Below are 15,336 nucleotides of genomic sequence, written 5' to 3'. Positions count from 1 at the left end.
TCCAGCTTAAGTGCAAGTTAGAATGATGGGCCGTAGTAGTACGCAGAGGAGGTCCAACGGGTACCGTGATAACGGCTCCCCTTTCGTTCGCCACTCTTCCCCCTCAAAGAGTTAAATCTATTCGGGGTGAAGATTTCTATATGTCGTATCAAAAAATACATCCCCTGATATTATGGGATATCCTTAAAGATATATTAAGGATACTCGCACCAGGAGTTAGAATTCTGGAGACCTATGGTTAATTCTCTGGTAGTATCACTGTAGCAAATATCCCTTAGAAAGCTTCCTAAAGGAACCTTCCATCAGGATGTCATGGCTATCTCACCCAAAAATAGATTTTTCGCTTTGCTCAAAATCCGTTATTTCCCAAGCAGAGCAAACTGTGTTGTGCTTGCTTTCGTTGCAGTTCTCTACTGGGTGCAGGGCGCCGTTACTCTTCAAAACAAAGAAGTTTTGAGACAATGTAGATTGACAAGAACACAAGTTAACAGAAATAAAAAAGAAAATGTAAAAAGTCACAGTCAATAAATTTTCTTATACTGGAATGGTCTAATTTTTTTTTTTTCACATTCCCCCCACTAGCTCTTCAGTCCATCTCAAAATTGTCTCATGACTAGCAACAATGCCCTATACCAAATCTACACAATTCCTATTATTAGATATGTCATTTCATGACAAAAAAAAAAAAAAAAAGATTTTAGTAGAAAGATAGGATGATCAATTAAAGGAAATTCAATTTATCCATCCCCTCCAATTATCCAATATCATGCATTTATAATACATTACATCAATATTAATACAGCCTTTAGTACTAGCTTACAGAAATATAATTCAGTGAGAGGATAGGATGACAAATTACATGGTGATGAATTTATACATAATTTATCAAAGTGGATATTAATTTATCATCACAACCGTCAAATCTTACAAATAAGGTTTACAGGCACACTCGGTCATAAAACTATTTAGGAAAAAAAAGAGACATTATATTCACTGTAGTACAAAATAAATTTTTTTTGAGTACAAAACTTATTGATTTTGGACTATTAGAGGACAGTCAAAATTTACTAAAGACAATTTAATCATCCAACTATCTTTATGGTCTCTTGGCATTACCTCTAAATCCCAGATCTTTTCCAATAGTGTGTCACCCATGCTTTGCCTAGATTTCCTAATAACTTAATTATTTCTGTTGTTACCTCTGATTTTCCTGTAGCTTTATTTAATCTTCCTTTATAGCATTCTCGAATTTACTTTTTCTGGTGTTTGCTATTGGTCCTTCTACTGGAGGAACATTTTTCCAGTTCTTCATACTCATTCTCAGTATTAGATAGTTGTGAAAAATGCTATCTATTGTCTTTTGACTTTTTCTTTTTCAATTAAGATATTTCCATTTTTATTTTTAATTCCTAGTTTTCCAACATTCTGCCTGTCTTTTCTTCTCATTTCTGCAGATTAGCTTTTCTCCCTCCAGTGTTCCCATCATCTCATAACACTGTCCTGGCTTAGCCCTTTTTAAATCGCTACCAATCTCTTTTCATTCACAGCTCTTTGAATCTCTCAACCCAACTATTGTGTTTCTTTTTCAATTTGCTTCTTACCACTTGTCCTCTCACACACCTCTGCTGTGGCTGGTATCAGAATCTCTCTCATAACATCCCATATCTCTTCAAGCAATTATGATATTCCATTTACATATCTCCTCTCTGGTCTTATCGCTTTACTACTGAACACTCTCGCCTTCATCCCTTTCTGCTTCCAACTTTTGATCCTCCTATTCTGGACTGGGTTATTTCTTTTGTATATTGCTATCAGCAATAAGTCTGCCACTACTTCTTCATATTGAGCTACAATGGATCCATTTGGAATATGTAGTCTTATAAGCCATAATGATTTTCCTGTCTTTCTTAGCCAGCACATGCCAATATGTCTCAGTTTGTTCACTTTTTATAAATTACCAGATAATTTCTCCATTTCTCAAACTTTGAATCACCTGAAATGAAGAGACAAAATATTTAGCTATACAGTATAGGACTAAAGGCAATATAGCATTCTCAGTTACTATATAAAGTAATAATAAATTGCTATATATGTATGAGGGAATTTTCAAGCCATTATGTAATACAGTAATTACATATAACTGTGAATCCTGAAAATACCCCAAATTATTATTTTATGGAATTCCTGTGCCTTCCTGCAAATAATAAAATTCACGCATGTCAAACCTGTGAATGCTAAGGGCTGACTGTATCTGCAAGTGAAAAACTTAGAAGGATTTTAGAGAGGAAGAGTGTATTAAAAGCTGGAAGTTTAATTAGGCAACTAAATACCAGAATGTTAGATGCACTGAAGAAACTATTAAATATTTGATAATAGCCATACACAAGTAAGACAAAAGAGATAACTGGAAATCTCATCTTTTAAACTTTGGGTATCTCCGATCATATAGGTAGTAATATTTTTTAAATGGATTTACTAATGCTGAGAATAGCCAAAGACTTTTATGTTTTACTTTCTCATTCACTGAGGAATAGTAATCATCACTGAGTAATCTGATACTTTTCATTTAAGTTGAGATAGCTGTATGATGTCTGCCAAGGTCTTCCTCTTATTTTAAGCTAAAAGTAGTATATGGTAGTTTATAGGTTAGATTTAAATTTGTGATACTGTACTGTATATTATTATGTTGAATTTTGTGATGTTTCAGAATTACCTGCTAAGTCAGCTAACCAACGTAGGATCAAGTTAAGTGTCGACTCTAGGAAGGGCTTCCCGTTGGCTGGCTTAAGTAATTACAGAGGCTTACGTATTGCAGAGTAAGTTTTGTTTTGCATAACAGCTATTTTCTTTAACTTAATTCTCTTACATGTTAAGTGGAAAAAGAACTTGGTATTTTTGTTATATGTTTGTAATAGATTTTCTTCTCTCACCCTCTTTTTAAAAAAAAAAAAGTTCCACACTTCCCTGAAAAAAGATAAGAGGATGAAAGAAATGTGTTCTGACCATATGATTTTTCGACAGAAGTAGAATATGGCGATATTATTGGCAACTGTTTGAATTCTTTTAAAATCACTTGTTGAAATATAGGATGGCAGAGTAAACTGTCTTGTTACTAATATGTGGAATTTTCTATGTTGATTTCCAAGAAACAATTAATTTCATATCTAAAGTATTCTGAAGTTGTATGAAAAGTAGCTGCCTTCAGAAGTGATTTTGTTTTGACTGATCCAAACACGTTTGTTAATCATGTAGAAATAATCCCTCATGTTAGTATAATGCAGTAGTTTTTTCATATGCCATACACTATTGCTTATTTTACTTGTAGTTAGTAATGTGATTTTTTTCTTTGTAATCTATTGATGTTTTAGCCAGGTATACCTGATTTTAATTTGGAGGTGAAAGGTAAGAACTTTGTGAAATACATGTAGTCTTAGTTGTATTTGTTCATTAAAATTGCTTGCAAGGATTATGATGTAGAAATGGCAGCAAACTATAATCCTTATGATTATTGAAGTTATTTCCCATTCAGAAATATATTTTACTGGTGACTTTGAAGAAAATAGGAAGAATTTGACATCCATTGTGGAATGTTATATTTTATCATTATTTTTAATACTTTTTCATCGTTTTATAAGAACATTAGCTCATTAAACAAAAAATAGATAAGTTATCAAGCCATGATGATATAACAGTTAAGTTGTGCTTAGCAATTCTAGTGTGCCAGTCAATAAGGTTTCTGTTAATACACAGCACATTATAGAGGGGCCCAGGGATCGAAGGGCCAACGATCCCGAAATGAGTATAGTCTTCCTCCTACCGGAAGCATCTCATTTCTGCTGTTGACCGGAGGACTTGCCTCCTTGACCGCGTCCTCCCCTATTTCCTCTTCCTCTTGAGGGGCGTCTAGAGGAACCTCTAAATGTTCCTCTACCTTTCGGCCGAAAGGTAGTGGACTGTCTCTCAAAGGCTGGAGTAAAGGCTGGTGACTGTGTTACCATCTGCGGGGGTACCAACTGGTAAGTGGGTTGAGGTTGTGCCACCACCTGGGGCACCGCGGTTATGGGAAGTTGTTGTTGCTTTTGCTGTTGTTATCTGGCGCGGCGAGAGGACAACCTTGGCCTCTTTGTCTTCCTTTTTGATTGGGGACCCTCATCCGGGGAAGACTTCCTTTTTGTGACAAGCCCCACTTTTGGAGAAGGTTCCTATTCTCCGTGGCGGCCTTGTCGACTACTTCCTTGACCACTTCACTCGGGAAGAGGTCCTTTCCCCAGATATTGGAAGATATTAGTTTCCTGGGTTCGTGTCTCACTGCAGCCGAGGCGAACACGAACTCCCTACAAGGCATTCTCGCTTTAACGAAGCCCTATAGGGCCTTCGTTACAGTAGCCAAATGTGTTTTGGCCACAACCATAAACATATCCGGGTTCTTAGGGTCCCTTACTATTGTCTCCAAGGTAGTCTGGAGGGACATAGAAGCGGCAAGCCTTTCTTTAGTCTCTTGCTCCCTGCGCAAGAGAAACACCGACAACTTAGGGAGGTTCTCGCCGAATTGGCGTCCGGCAATATCTGCCTCCAACTTCCCGACTGAGAAGATAAGATGTACTTCCTTTCAGTACTTCTGGTCCATAGGCAAAGCTAGGGATAAGGGTCTACACCCTCGAGCGTAGGGCAACGTTTCCCTGCTGCTATTGCCTTTAATATGGCCTTGTACCCTTTTCCCATGAAGGGGAAGGCCCGAGTGGTTGAATCAAGAAAGGAAGGGTGTTTCTTACTCAGGGCTAGCACCTTGGAATTAGTGAAGCCCCTCTCCTTCAAGGTACTAGCCAACAAAGCCTGAGCTTTGGAATGGTAAAAAATTATGACCTATTTTGGCTCTGTCTCTTCCTTCGACGCTGGTTCCGCCTTCAGATGGACGAAGCAGTCTGGATAAGACTCGAAGCTGGGCCAAAACTACACCTCCTCGATGGGGACTGATCCCAGCTTTTCAGATATAGATTTTCCCGTTTGTCAGGGGCATGTACTCCGCATGCCTCCACGGGTTCACATCAGAACTTGAAGGAAGTTCCTTCACGTTGAGTCTCTTGTGAGACCCACGGGATGCTGCAAGTTGGCGTATTCCTAACCTCATTGCAGCTTCCTTTTCTTCATTCTGCTTCTGCATCTTCTCCATCATTGACATGATGGAAGACAGAGTCTTCCCTATGTCATCAGGTGGAGGAGCAGTAGATGTCGAGGGTACTGGTTCTGGGGCAAGAACCGACGAAACAGAAGCCAACTCTACTTCCTCCTCCTCGGTATCAGGAGCCAAAAGTAGACTCCTCTTCTTGACCTCCTGCAAGAAGGTCCTTCTCAGTGTCTTCTGACACCTCTGACATCCTGTCGTCTAGCTGGATGTCCTTCATCGTGTCCGAGACATCCGACTCCATGGATAACTGGACGCAAGGGATCTCTGGGCCAGGCTGTGGTATGACAGCATCCTTAGATGCTTTAGGGAAAAGATAGGCCCACATTCTTTCGTTCGGAAGGTAAGGCCCCGTGCGTTCTTTTGGAAGCCACGGACCCATCTACGCAGCTTTTCTCTTACTGCATCCCTTGACTCCGCTGACTTGGGGTCATCAAAAGCCTCAGTAACCAAGGCTTTGCAAACATTACAAATCTGGGGGTCCCAATACTTCAGAGGTCCCTTGATGATGGAACAGCGTGCGTGCGCCCTGCACACCTCATGGCCGCAGAAGCTCTTGCTCTTCAACGTTGCAGAAGATGGTGCGGCACTTAGGGTGTTCCTCCTGTAAAGAGAGGAAAATAAAATGAGTATACGGTTGTTCGTCTCACTGAACAAACTATACTGATATCATAATTAATATTTTTTGTTTTGCATATAGCTTAGGATAGATAGGCTAGAAATGAAATAGGAAAGACACATACGTGTGTTTCCTGCCCAGCCAATTGCTGTGACCTCCCTCAAAATTAAAACCAAGGGACATTCTATTTTAGAAAGCCCATTGGAAGTGTAACTTAATTCTGGTTCCCAGAAGGTTTAAGATTGAGGATCATTATCACTGATCATTTATCAGTCTATAGAAAGAACTTCCTTTCTTCATATTGTATGGTCTCAACAATAGGCTGCGCATGGCTACACAGAGTATGTTGGAAAATTTAGGCTACTGTATGATATACACTGTAGTTTTCTGTTTGCAGTATGATCTATATTGCAAATATACTGGCTACTGTATAGTCATATACTGTAGTTCTAGGCGGCATGTTGCCGGTAAGGCTAGCACCAGGGCACAGTTCAGTCGGCGTATTGCCGGCCGCCGGCGGATCGCCGGCTGTCCGCCCACTAGGCCAGCCGGCGATCTGGTTATATAGACGGCGGTCGGCAGACGCCCAGCCGCCTGCAGCCCGCCTGCAGCCCGCCGGCTGTCGGCCTACTAGGCCAGCCGGCGACTTGCCAGTCAGTGTATGTGATTTGAATTTGGCCGGCTCTTTGCCTGCCAATACAGTTGTGCCGGCGACTCTTGGGCTGCCGGCGCACAAGTCTAACCAGCACATTGCTGGCTAGGATAGTGGCCGGCAGCTGCCGTTAGGGTAGAACCCGGCGGCACTAGCCAATGAGAGAGAGAAAGCATGGAGTGAAGGATAGTGTAAGAGCTCTGCCTTACTAACTTCTTCCAGAATGAGGGTTCAAATGGAAGGGGAGAATGTATATTCAGGCTTCCACCCATCCACAACTATTGCCGGTCTCTGCCGGCCACAGGTTTGCGAATGGCAGTCCAAGAGAAGACTGAGAACACTCTACAGCAAAAGGGATCTTCTGCCAGCAGCCGGCCCAGCTGGCCCAGCTATCCTGGAGCATTGCATCAATAAGGAAGAGCTGAGTGGCTATGCCACTACCGACAGAAGCCCGAGCCAACCCCACAACCTGCCGGCATTCGGCGCGATTGTAGGACGGTGGCCAAAGGTTTTTGATGGCTAGGCCATCACTAAAGGACAGAGTGGGGCGGGGCGAGGGTCTTATGGGTTATGGAAGGAGCCGGCAGGGTTGCTGGCCCTACCACACCATAGAGAAACTTTGTTCCAGTATTGAAGCCATCCCAGGCAGCAGGAGAATTCTATTCTCCAGCATAGGGTCGGCTAATACAGTAAAGGGGCCGGCAGCGCTCTCGACGCTACCCCTAAACAAGAGAGGAACAGAGTTCCAGTGCCAGTGTCACTTAGGCAGCAGAAGAATGTCTATTCCAAAGCCTAGGGTCCGCCAGCGCAGGACTAGTCAGCTAGACCACAGGGAGAAGGTATCAATATCATATAAAGCCTTCAGGTGCGGTCTAGGGAGGTCTAGCCTCCTATGCCGACAGCTTAGTCCAGCAGGGGAATGCTTTTCACCCTGCCAGCCAGCTACCGGCACCAGACTAATTACTCTGATGTTCTGACCAAAACCCAAAAACCTGCATTTGCGGTAACAGGGAAGGGACAGAAAACCCTAGCCTAGTCCTGCCTGAATTACAACTCGAGGCACGACTGACTAGGGTTATAGCCTAGGCTAAACTCAGAGGGAGGAGGGATTACCATTAAATCTCCACAGGAGACAAGTACCGCCATATAGTAATTCCAGGAGATATCTATCTCCGCCTGAATCAATAAAACGATACACGAGGGTAAGCGGGGAACATGTATGAAAGTATACTAAAGCCACTAGGCTACTAGCCTAGTAGCATTGAGAATCGATTACCTAAATCACCGAAACTCTCTCGTATACTATCTTGGAAGGGGAAGATATTCGCACCAGGAGTTAGAATTCTGGAGGCCTTAAGGTAAATTCTCTGGGAATATTACTGTAGTCAAATATACCCTAGGAAGCTACTTAAAGGAACCTTCCATCAGGACGACATGGCCTGAGCCCAAAAAACAGATTTTTAAGCAAAGCGAAAAATCTATTTTTGGGTGAGATGGCCATGTCGTCCTGATGAAAGCTTCCTATAGACAGTTTTCTAAGGGATATTTGGCTACAGTGATACTCCCAGATAGATAATTGACCATAGGTCTCCAGAATTCTAACTCCTGGCGCGAGTATCCTTAAAAGGATATCGCATAATATCAGGGGACGTATAACTTGATACGACACATGGCAATCTTCACCCCGAATAGCGTTTTCGCTCTGAGGGGGAAGAGTGGCGAAATTGAAGGGGAGCTGTTATCAAGGTTACCCTTCCTCCTGTACTATTACAGGGCTACAAGATGGCGCTCATTCCGTGTAGCATTGAGCATGGTGCTACAGATATAGTAGTTTCGGGAGGGATTATTACCTAAGCCTTTTCTTAGAAAAGGAGGGTGGGTCCATCAGGACGACATGGCCATCTCACCCAAAAATAGATTTTTCGCTTTGCTTCAAAATCTGTTTTTTGGGCTCAAGCTATGTCGTCCTGATGGAAGTTTACCAGAGAATTACTTGAAAGTACTGTTACTGTGGGTTTGTATAAGTGCCTCAACCTTGGGTCAGCTTCTATATGGTCATCCAGACCACTGAAATATTTGGTGATACCGTTATACATCATTACCATTAATCATGGAACAATGTTAGGGCTTCCTGCCCCCTGCAGGGAAGTGCCTTACTAGATGATAGAAGCTCAAAGTTTGTATTCGTGTAGGAACAAATATAAGTCTCAACCAGATCTTTTTGTTCATATAATTCAGTACTTTAAGTATGAGTTTTACTTAGGAAAATAAGTAAAAGGACTCCGGCTAAGTTTTATTTTAGCTACTTGTGGGGCGAAATAAGACGTAATTACACCTTAATCATTTATTAGGTCAATAATTAAATGGGACAACAGGTGTAATATAATATGTAAAGGAATTATACATTCAACATACTGTATACATACAAATTTTTTCTATCTGAAAGGGAAGAAAAGGATTAAATGCCTCTCACAACAGATTGAAAAATTATTAAGATAATTTTGCTGTAAATGTTAGATACTATCAACACTGTGTACATTTGTACACATGGCACTAGTGTCATTGGTATAATATGCAACTTCGAGACTTTTCCCGAGTCTAGTTTGACTCTTCCCTGTAGGGGGCAGGAAGCACAAACATAGTACATGATTAGCAGAAAAGACATATAGCGGTAATGTCATAGGTCTCTTAGGTCTTAAAGACCAGGAAAGATTGTCTTGAAGTCGAAAGGCGCAACTGTGAAATCCACGATATATTATTGCTCTGGTAAACTTCCATCAAGACAACATGGCCTGAGCCCAAAAATCTATTTTTGGGTGAGATAGCCATGTCGTCCTGATGGACCCGCCCTCCTGTCTAGGAAAGGTCTTGGCAGACTCCCTCCCAATCTTACTGTATCTTAGAGTACCGGCTTAATGCTACAAAGAATGAAGATGGTGGGCGGATACGATGTCATCCAAGATGGCGGACGAATATAACGTCATCTGAGTATTCAAACAGTAACGGAGGAGGAGAATTTTGTAACGGCTCCTCTTTTATCTTGCCACTTTTCCCCCTCGAAGCGTAAACGCTATGCGGGGTGCAGATTGCTATGTGACATGTCAAGAATACGTCCCCTGATATGCGATATCCTAAATGGAAACTTTAAGGATATTTGCGCCAGAAGTTAGAATTCTGGAGACCTTTAATCTAATTCTCTGGGAATATCACTGTAATCAAATATACCCTAGGAAGCTACTGAAGGAACCTTCCATCAGGACGACATGGCCTGAGCCCAAAAAGAAAGTTATTTGATCCAAGAATTGAGGTTGACGAGGGACTAGGCAGGGTTGATCAGCTGATTTGAATGTAAACAATGCATAATTAACCTGACTTTCCAGTATTTTAACTTTACTTCATGGCACTGTACCAGGGTTTCCCCCACTTGTGCCTGGGCAGTAAGTGGCCTTTCCAGCCCCATCATCTGTCCTTATAGCCCAAATTCCATAAATTAAACCGTGCCAGTGAGTGAATGATTTGAAGTTCTCTGGCATCCTGACTTCGAAGGTCATTAATGCCAACCAATGAAGTGAGGTTTCCATATTTTGTGTTGGGGGACTTGTCATTTAACAATCACTACTTCTGATTGTACGGCATGAGAATGTGGTAGCTTTATATACATGAAATAGTTTTTCCATTACAGGTATGTTCTGCTTTTGTAAATACATTGTGCCTTTATTTTCACTACTTCATTAAATATTTCTGTTTTAAGTATAGTATATGGAAATGTTACACTTTAATCTCCACTGGCCAAGCAAAAATTAGAACAGCAGGCCATTTTATAAAAAGCTATAACTATCTAATACACTGCCCTGAAAACATTAAAAACCTTTACAGTAATAGTCAACTTCAAAGGTATATTTATTAAGTTGACTGTTACTGAAAAGGTTTTTAATGTTTTCAGGGCAGTGTATTAGATTGTTATAGCTTTTAATAAAATGGTCTGCTGTTCTAATTTTTGCTTGGCCAGTGGAGATTAACGTGTAACATTTCCATATACTGGAAATGTTACAGACAAAGAAGAAGAAGAAAAAGACACATTAATGAGACTTAATAAATATACCTTTGAAGTTGACTGTTACTGTTAAAGTTTTTAATGTTTTCAGGGCAGTGTATTAGATAGTTATAGCTTTTAATAAAATGGCTTGCTGTTCTAATTTTTGCTTGTGTTTATAGTAAAACTTATTAACTTTACTTTTTAAGAATTAAGTCAGGATTCCAGTTATACATACTGTACTGTAATTGTAATATAGTAACATCATTGCTGGTTGTGATGAAATTTTTTGACCACTACTGCATTATATTGGTTAATAGAGTAGGAGAAGAGATGTTTTTGCTTACGATAACCAAAATTTAAGGTCTGCTTGGGTAACTAATCTAAAGTATAAGAAAATTAAATTGAATGCCAAAGGATTGGAAATATTTTTAACATACACTTACATTGGGGATTCCAAGGTATTTTCTATTTTCACCAGATTTTGGTAGCAAACTGTAGTGTATTGCTTTTTATTGTAATTTCATACTAGATTCATTACTGTATTGTTACCAGATTTCTATTTTTGATTAATATAACCATTTTATTGAAATGAGATAGTGATTTTTTGTAAAGTTATATTTTTGTTGTTGATAATAGATTCTACCTTGAGAGTTATTAGGAAAACGGCTGATATTTAAATAACTAACGGGGACTACTAACTATTGCTCTATATTTCAGCGTTCCATCTCTCAAGGAAAGATTACAGCAGTAAGTAATACAAGTTAATAGTGGTTTTCTTGTAGCTGCATGGCATGGTCCCAGAGTAGAAGTGTTATATTGAGACAATAAGTTTAAGCAGTACTACTGATATTTTGCATTGTCAGATAAAATCTTCACTGTTTGCACCCGTATTTACCTTATCTGGCTTTTGTTATTTGGTCAGCATACATGATTTAGTGTTTTACCTTCTAGTCTCGGTATATTGTACATACAGTATTTGTCTTTACTGACAAACTTATGTGATTTATGTTATTCCTTGGTGTATTCTCAAGGTTGTCAATAAGACATAATGGATAAAAGATAGTCATCTAGGTATATTTTTTACCATACACATGGGGAAAGAGGACTAAGGAATTTTGAATATACTGTCAGTGTCTTAAGGTCTGTTAGTTTGACTGTAATAGTATGAGAGTTAGGGGTTTACTTTCTTTATATTTGAACTAATATTTGTTCCTACAGTAATACTAACCCTCGTCATTTATATGGTTACACTTTGTTACTGTTTTGCTACAACCAGAATTAAGGAAATCCTGTGGGACTGGCAACATAGTATGGTTGCCCAATGATCCCATTTGCCTGGGCAGTCTCTTAGGAGCCTGCAGCTCGATCTCCACTCCACTCTTGCTCGTTGTACTGAATGGGCATCAGCTCAACTGCTGTTCACGCTGTGCTTTAGTTCTTTTCCTTTTCAGTCCTTGTATCACAAGTGCTTCTCAAGTATGTTTGAGAATCTTCCCTGACTTTGAAGGTTGTCCTTATGGTACCTTCATGAGTCGTGTGGTGGTAAATCCCCTTTATGTATGTCTTACATATCAAGGTAAGACTTGTTTCATTCTTCCCCTTGTGAGATATGTAAGGAATGGTCATCTTCCCAATGGTAGAAATTCAGTAGCTGTCATAAGAAGAAAGCTAAAAGGGATCGTTCCTTCTCTGCTTCTTCCTCCAAAGAGGGCAAGAAAAAGAAACTTCTGACGAGCCCTGATTTTTCACCGTTTGACCCTTCGTTATTGGAATTTCCAGAGGCGCCTATAATAAAGGATGGCGCCCATTTGATAAAGCAGGAATTCATAGATGAGTTTCTTCCTGGAACCACAAAATGCTTGCCATAAGTTTGATGTCCCATTTTCTAAGCAGGCAGAAGACATTTTGGAGTTGATTAACAAACAAATCTCAGGTGCAGAGAGCTCCCTGCAATCTAGTCGGTTGACCTATCTTTCTCTGTGGGCTTTATCAAAACAGAAAATTTTATGTGCATATTGGAGCACATCCTAGTCTGCTTCCCATTGACCTGAACATTGCAAATTTGATACCAGTCATGCCCTGTAGGAACTTGAATAATTTTCCTGCCTCCCATTCTGCTACAGAGCTTCAGAATTTAGAGGCAGCACCAGTGTCTACTTTTCAAACTTAATCCTGGCTAGACTATTGGTCAGAAGCAGTTTTATACTTCTCAGTTTCAGATAAATCTCTCACTTGTCAGATTGGGGGCAAAAGCATTAGAGTTTGTCCTCCATCAGACAGACTTTATTTGGGGAAACTGCATAATAAACAAAAAGAGATGTAGTGAGAAGTTTTCAAAGCATAGGGCTCAGAGATTCCTTCCAGAGAAGAGCTGCAGCATCTCAATTTTCAGCTCCTCAACAAATGCCTATCCCTTCCTCTTTCAAGCAAGCTCTTCCTTGCCATCAGTTATTCGAACCAGATAGTAACCAGCACTATAAAAGGTAGTTGGAGCACTTGACTTCCTATTGCTGCATGGGACATCCCTCTGGTCGCAAGATTCAAGGACGTTAACGTGCCTGTTAGGAACGGCAGGGCCCACCACTTACCACCTGTAAGGAGATGCCTGCAACGTTGCTGGTCAGCGTCGCAGTTTTTTGGAACAGATACCTTGACTGTAGTTCTTCACTCAGGGTATTACATTCTGTTCACAACTATCGCCCTCCATTAACTTGGACGCTGACGATCCCATCGTTGTATTTGATGGGGTCCCAAAAAGATCTGCTCTTGGAGAAAAAATTTCTTTGATCTAGAGAAAGAAGCAATAGAGGAAGTCTTCAGCGGGTTCCTGGGTTTCTTCAGCAACCTTTTCTGAGTGGAGAAATTGTCTGGAGACCTGTCATAGACCTTTTCTGCTTGAACCAGTTTGTGTTCCAAACTCGGTTCAAGATGGAGACCCCTAGCAAAGTGATACAGGCAGTCAGAAAGAATGACTTCCTGCTAACCATAGATCTACAGGATGCATTCTTTCAAATCTCAGTCTATCCAAGATCGAGGAAGTACCTGCGTTTCATTTTCAGAGAGAGAACTTACAAGTTCAAGGTGTTGTTCCTTGGCCTGTCAACAGCCCCACAGGTATTCCCTCTCCTGTTCACTCTAATCTCCTCATGGTTACATGCCATGGGAATATCACTTGCTATACTCTAAGTATACATGGGTAAGAGTGGCAAATGGAAGAGTAGTAGAAAGAGCATTAATGGATTATGTGTTGATAACTAAAAGAATGTTTGGAAGATTGAAAGACGTGCACGTGTTTAGGGGTATGGCTAACGGTATGTCTGATCATTTTTTGGTGGAAGGAAAATTAGTTGTAGCAAAAGAGTGGGGGAATAGAGTAGGTGGATATAAAAGGGAGCTAGTGAGGGTTGAAGAGCTAATAAAACCGGGGGTAAAAAGTAAATATCAGGAAAGGTTGAAAATGGCATATGACGAGGTGAGAGTAAGAGAAACTGGTAATTTAGAGGAGGAGTGGAAGTTAGCAAAAGAAAATTTTGTTGGGATTGCAAGTGATGTATGTGGCAAGAAGGTTGTTGGAGGCAGCATGAGGAAGGGCAGTGAATGGTGGAATGAAGGAGTGAAGGTAAAAGTGGAAGAGAAAAAGAGGGCTTTTGAAGAATGGCTGCAGAATAATAGTATAGAGAAGTATGAAAAATATAGAGAGAAAAATGTGGAAGTAAAGCGCAAGGTACGTGAGGCAAAGAGAGCAGCTGACCTGAGGTGGGGTCAGGGACTGGGTCAGTCATATGAAGAGAATAAGAAGAAGTTTTGGAAAGAAGTGAAGAGAGTAAGGAAGGCTGGCGCAAGAATTGAAGAGACAGTGAAAGATGGAAATGGAAGGTTGTTAAAAGGAGAGGAGGCAAGGAAAAGGTGGGCGGAATATTTTGAAGGTTTGCTGAATGTTGAGGATAATAGGGAGGCAGATATAATTGCTGTTGCAGGTGTTGAGGTGCCAGTGATGGGAGATGAGAATGAGAGAGAGATTACAATAGAGGAAGTGAGGAGAGCACTAGATGAAACGAGAGTAGGAAAAGCATCTGGTATGGATGGTGTGAAAGCTGAGATGTTGAAGGAAGGGGGTGTGACTGTACAGTGGAACCTCTACATCCGAACGTATCTATATCCGAATTTTCCAACATCCGAAGTAAAATTCGAGCAAATTTTTGACTCTACACCCGAATTTTATTTCGACACACGAAGTAAACATTACGCCATTGAGCGTTGAGTGCTCAGTTCTCTGTTCTTGTGTGTATCGTGTGGTTGTCCTCTGTTTGGTCTGTTATTAACAGTGCTTATTTTCTTCCTTTTCTCACATTTCCTTTTTGATTTTACCTATAATCATGGTGCCTAAGAAGCTAAGTTTCAGTACAGGAAGAAGGCAATTCTTTCATTAGAATTGAAGCAAGAAATTATAGAATAACATGAGAGCAGTGTGCATGTGAGTGATACTGTATGTCTAAACAATATGGCCGGAATAGGCCTATGATCTCGAGGATCATCAAGCTGAAGGCAGCCATTAAAGCAAATAACCATCGAAGGGGATCACCATTATTACAAGACATCGTAGCAATACCCTGGAAAAGAGAGAACGCCATTTGTTGATAGGGATAAAGGACAAAGAGATTGTTGGCAACGATCATTTGTGAGAAGGGCCAGCGTGATGAACAGAAAGAAAGAAAAAAGTGAAGCAAAGAAAACCAAGATAGCATTAACAAGCTCTTTTAAATAAGAATTCTCTCTTTTTCTGTATCTCTCTAAACATAGCATTAACATGTTCTTTAAATAAAATCTCTCTCTCTCTCTCTCTCTCT

At 40.5% G+C, this 15,336-nt stretch overlaps 2 protein-coding genes across 5 annotated transcripts in view; one reads left to right on the top strand and one right to left on the bottom strand.

Annotated features, from left to right (window-relative positions):
• Positions 1 to 11,369, top strand: part of LOC137657927 (LIM domain kinase 1-like) — a 47,082-nt gene extending 35,713 nt beyond the window's left edge. Inside the window, exons 3-4 of the mRNA XM_068392623.1 lie at positions 2,708 to 2,816; positions 11,207 to 11,369. Of these exons, the coding sequence (XP_068248724.1) occupies positions 2,708 to 2,816; positions 11,207 to 11,240 (143 nt within the window). The 3' untranslated portion in view covers positions 11,241 to 11,369. The remainder of the gene's footprint in view (positions 1 to 2,707; positions 2,817 to 11,206) is intronic.
• The window catches only part of LOC137657926 (LIM domain kinase 1-like), a 431,530-nt gene that overhangs the window by 345,695 nt on the left and 70,499 nt on the right, over positions 1 to 15,336 (bottom strand). The gene's annotated exons all lie outside the window — the stretch shown is intronic.

The sequence above is a fragment of the Palaemon carinicauda genome, chromosome 18, assembly GCF_036898095.1.
Source record: "Palaemon carinicauda isolate YSFRI2023 chromosome 18, ASM3689809v2, whole genome shotgun sequence".
Taxonomy (NCBI): domain Eukaryota; kingdom Metazoa; phylum Arthropoda; class Malacostraca; order Decapoda; family Palaemonidae; genus Palaemon; species Palaemon carinicauda.
The sequence above is the reverse complement of the archived record's forward strand: the minus strand, read 5'-3'. Positions and strand labels throughout refer to the sequence as shown.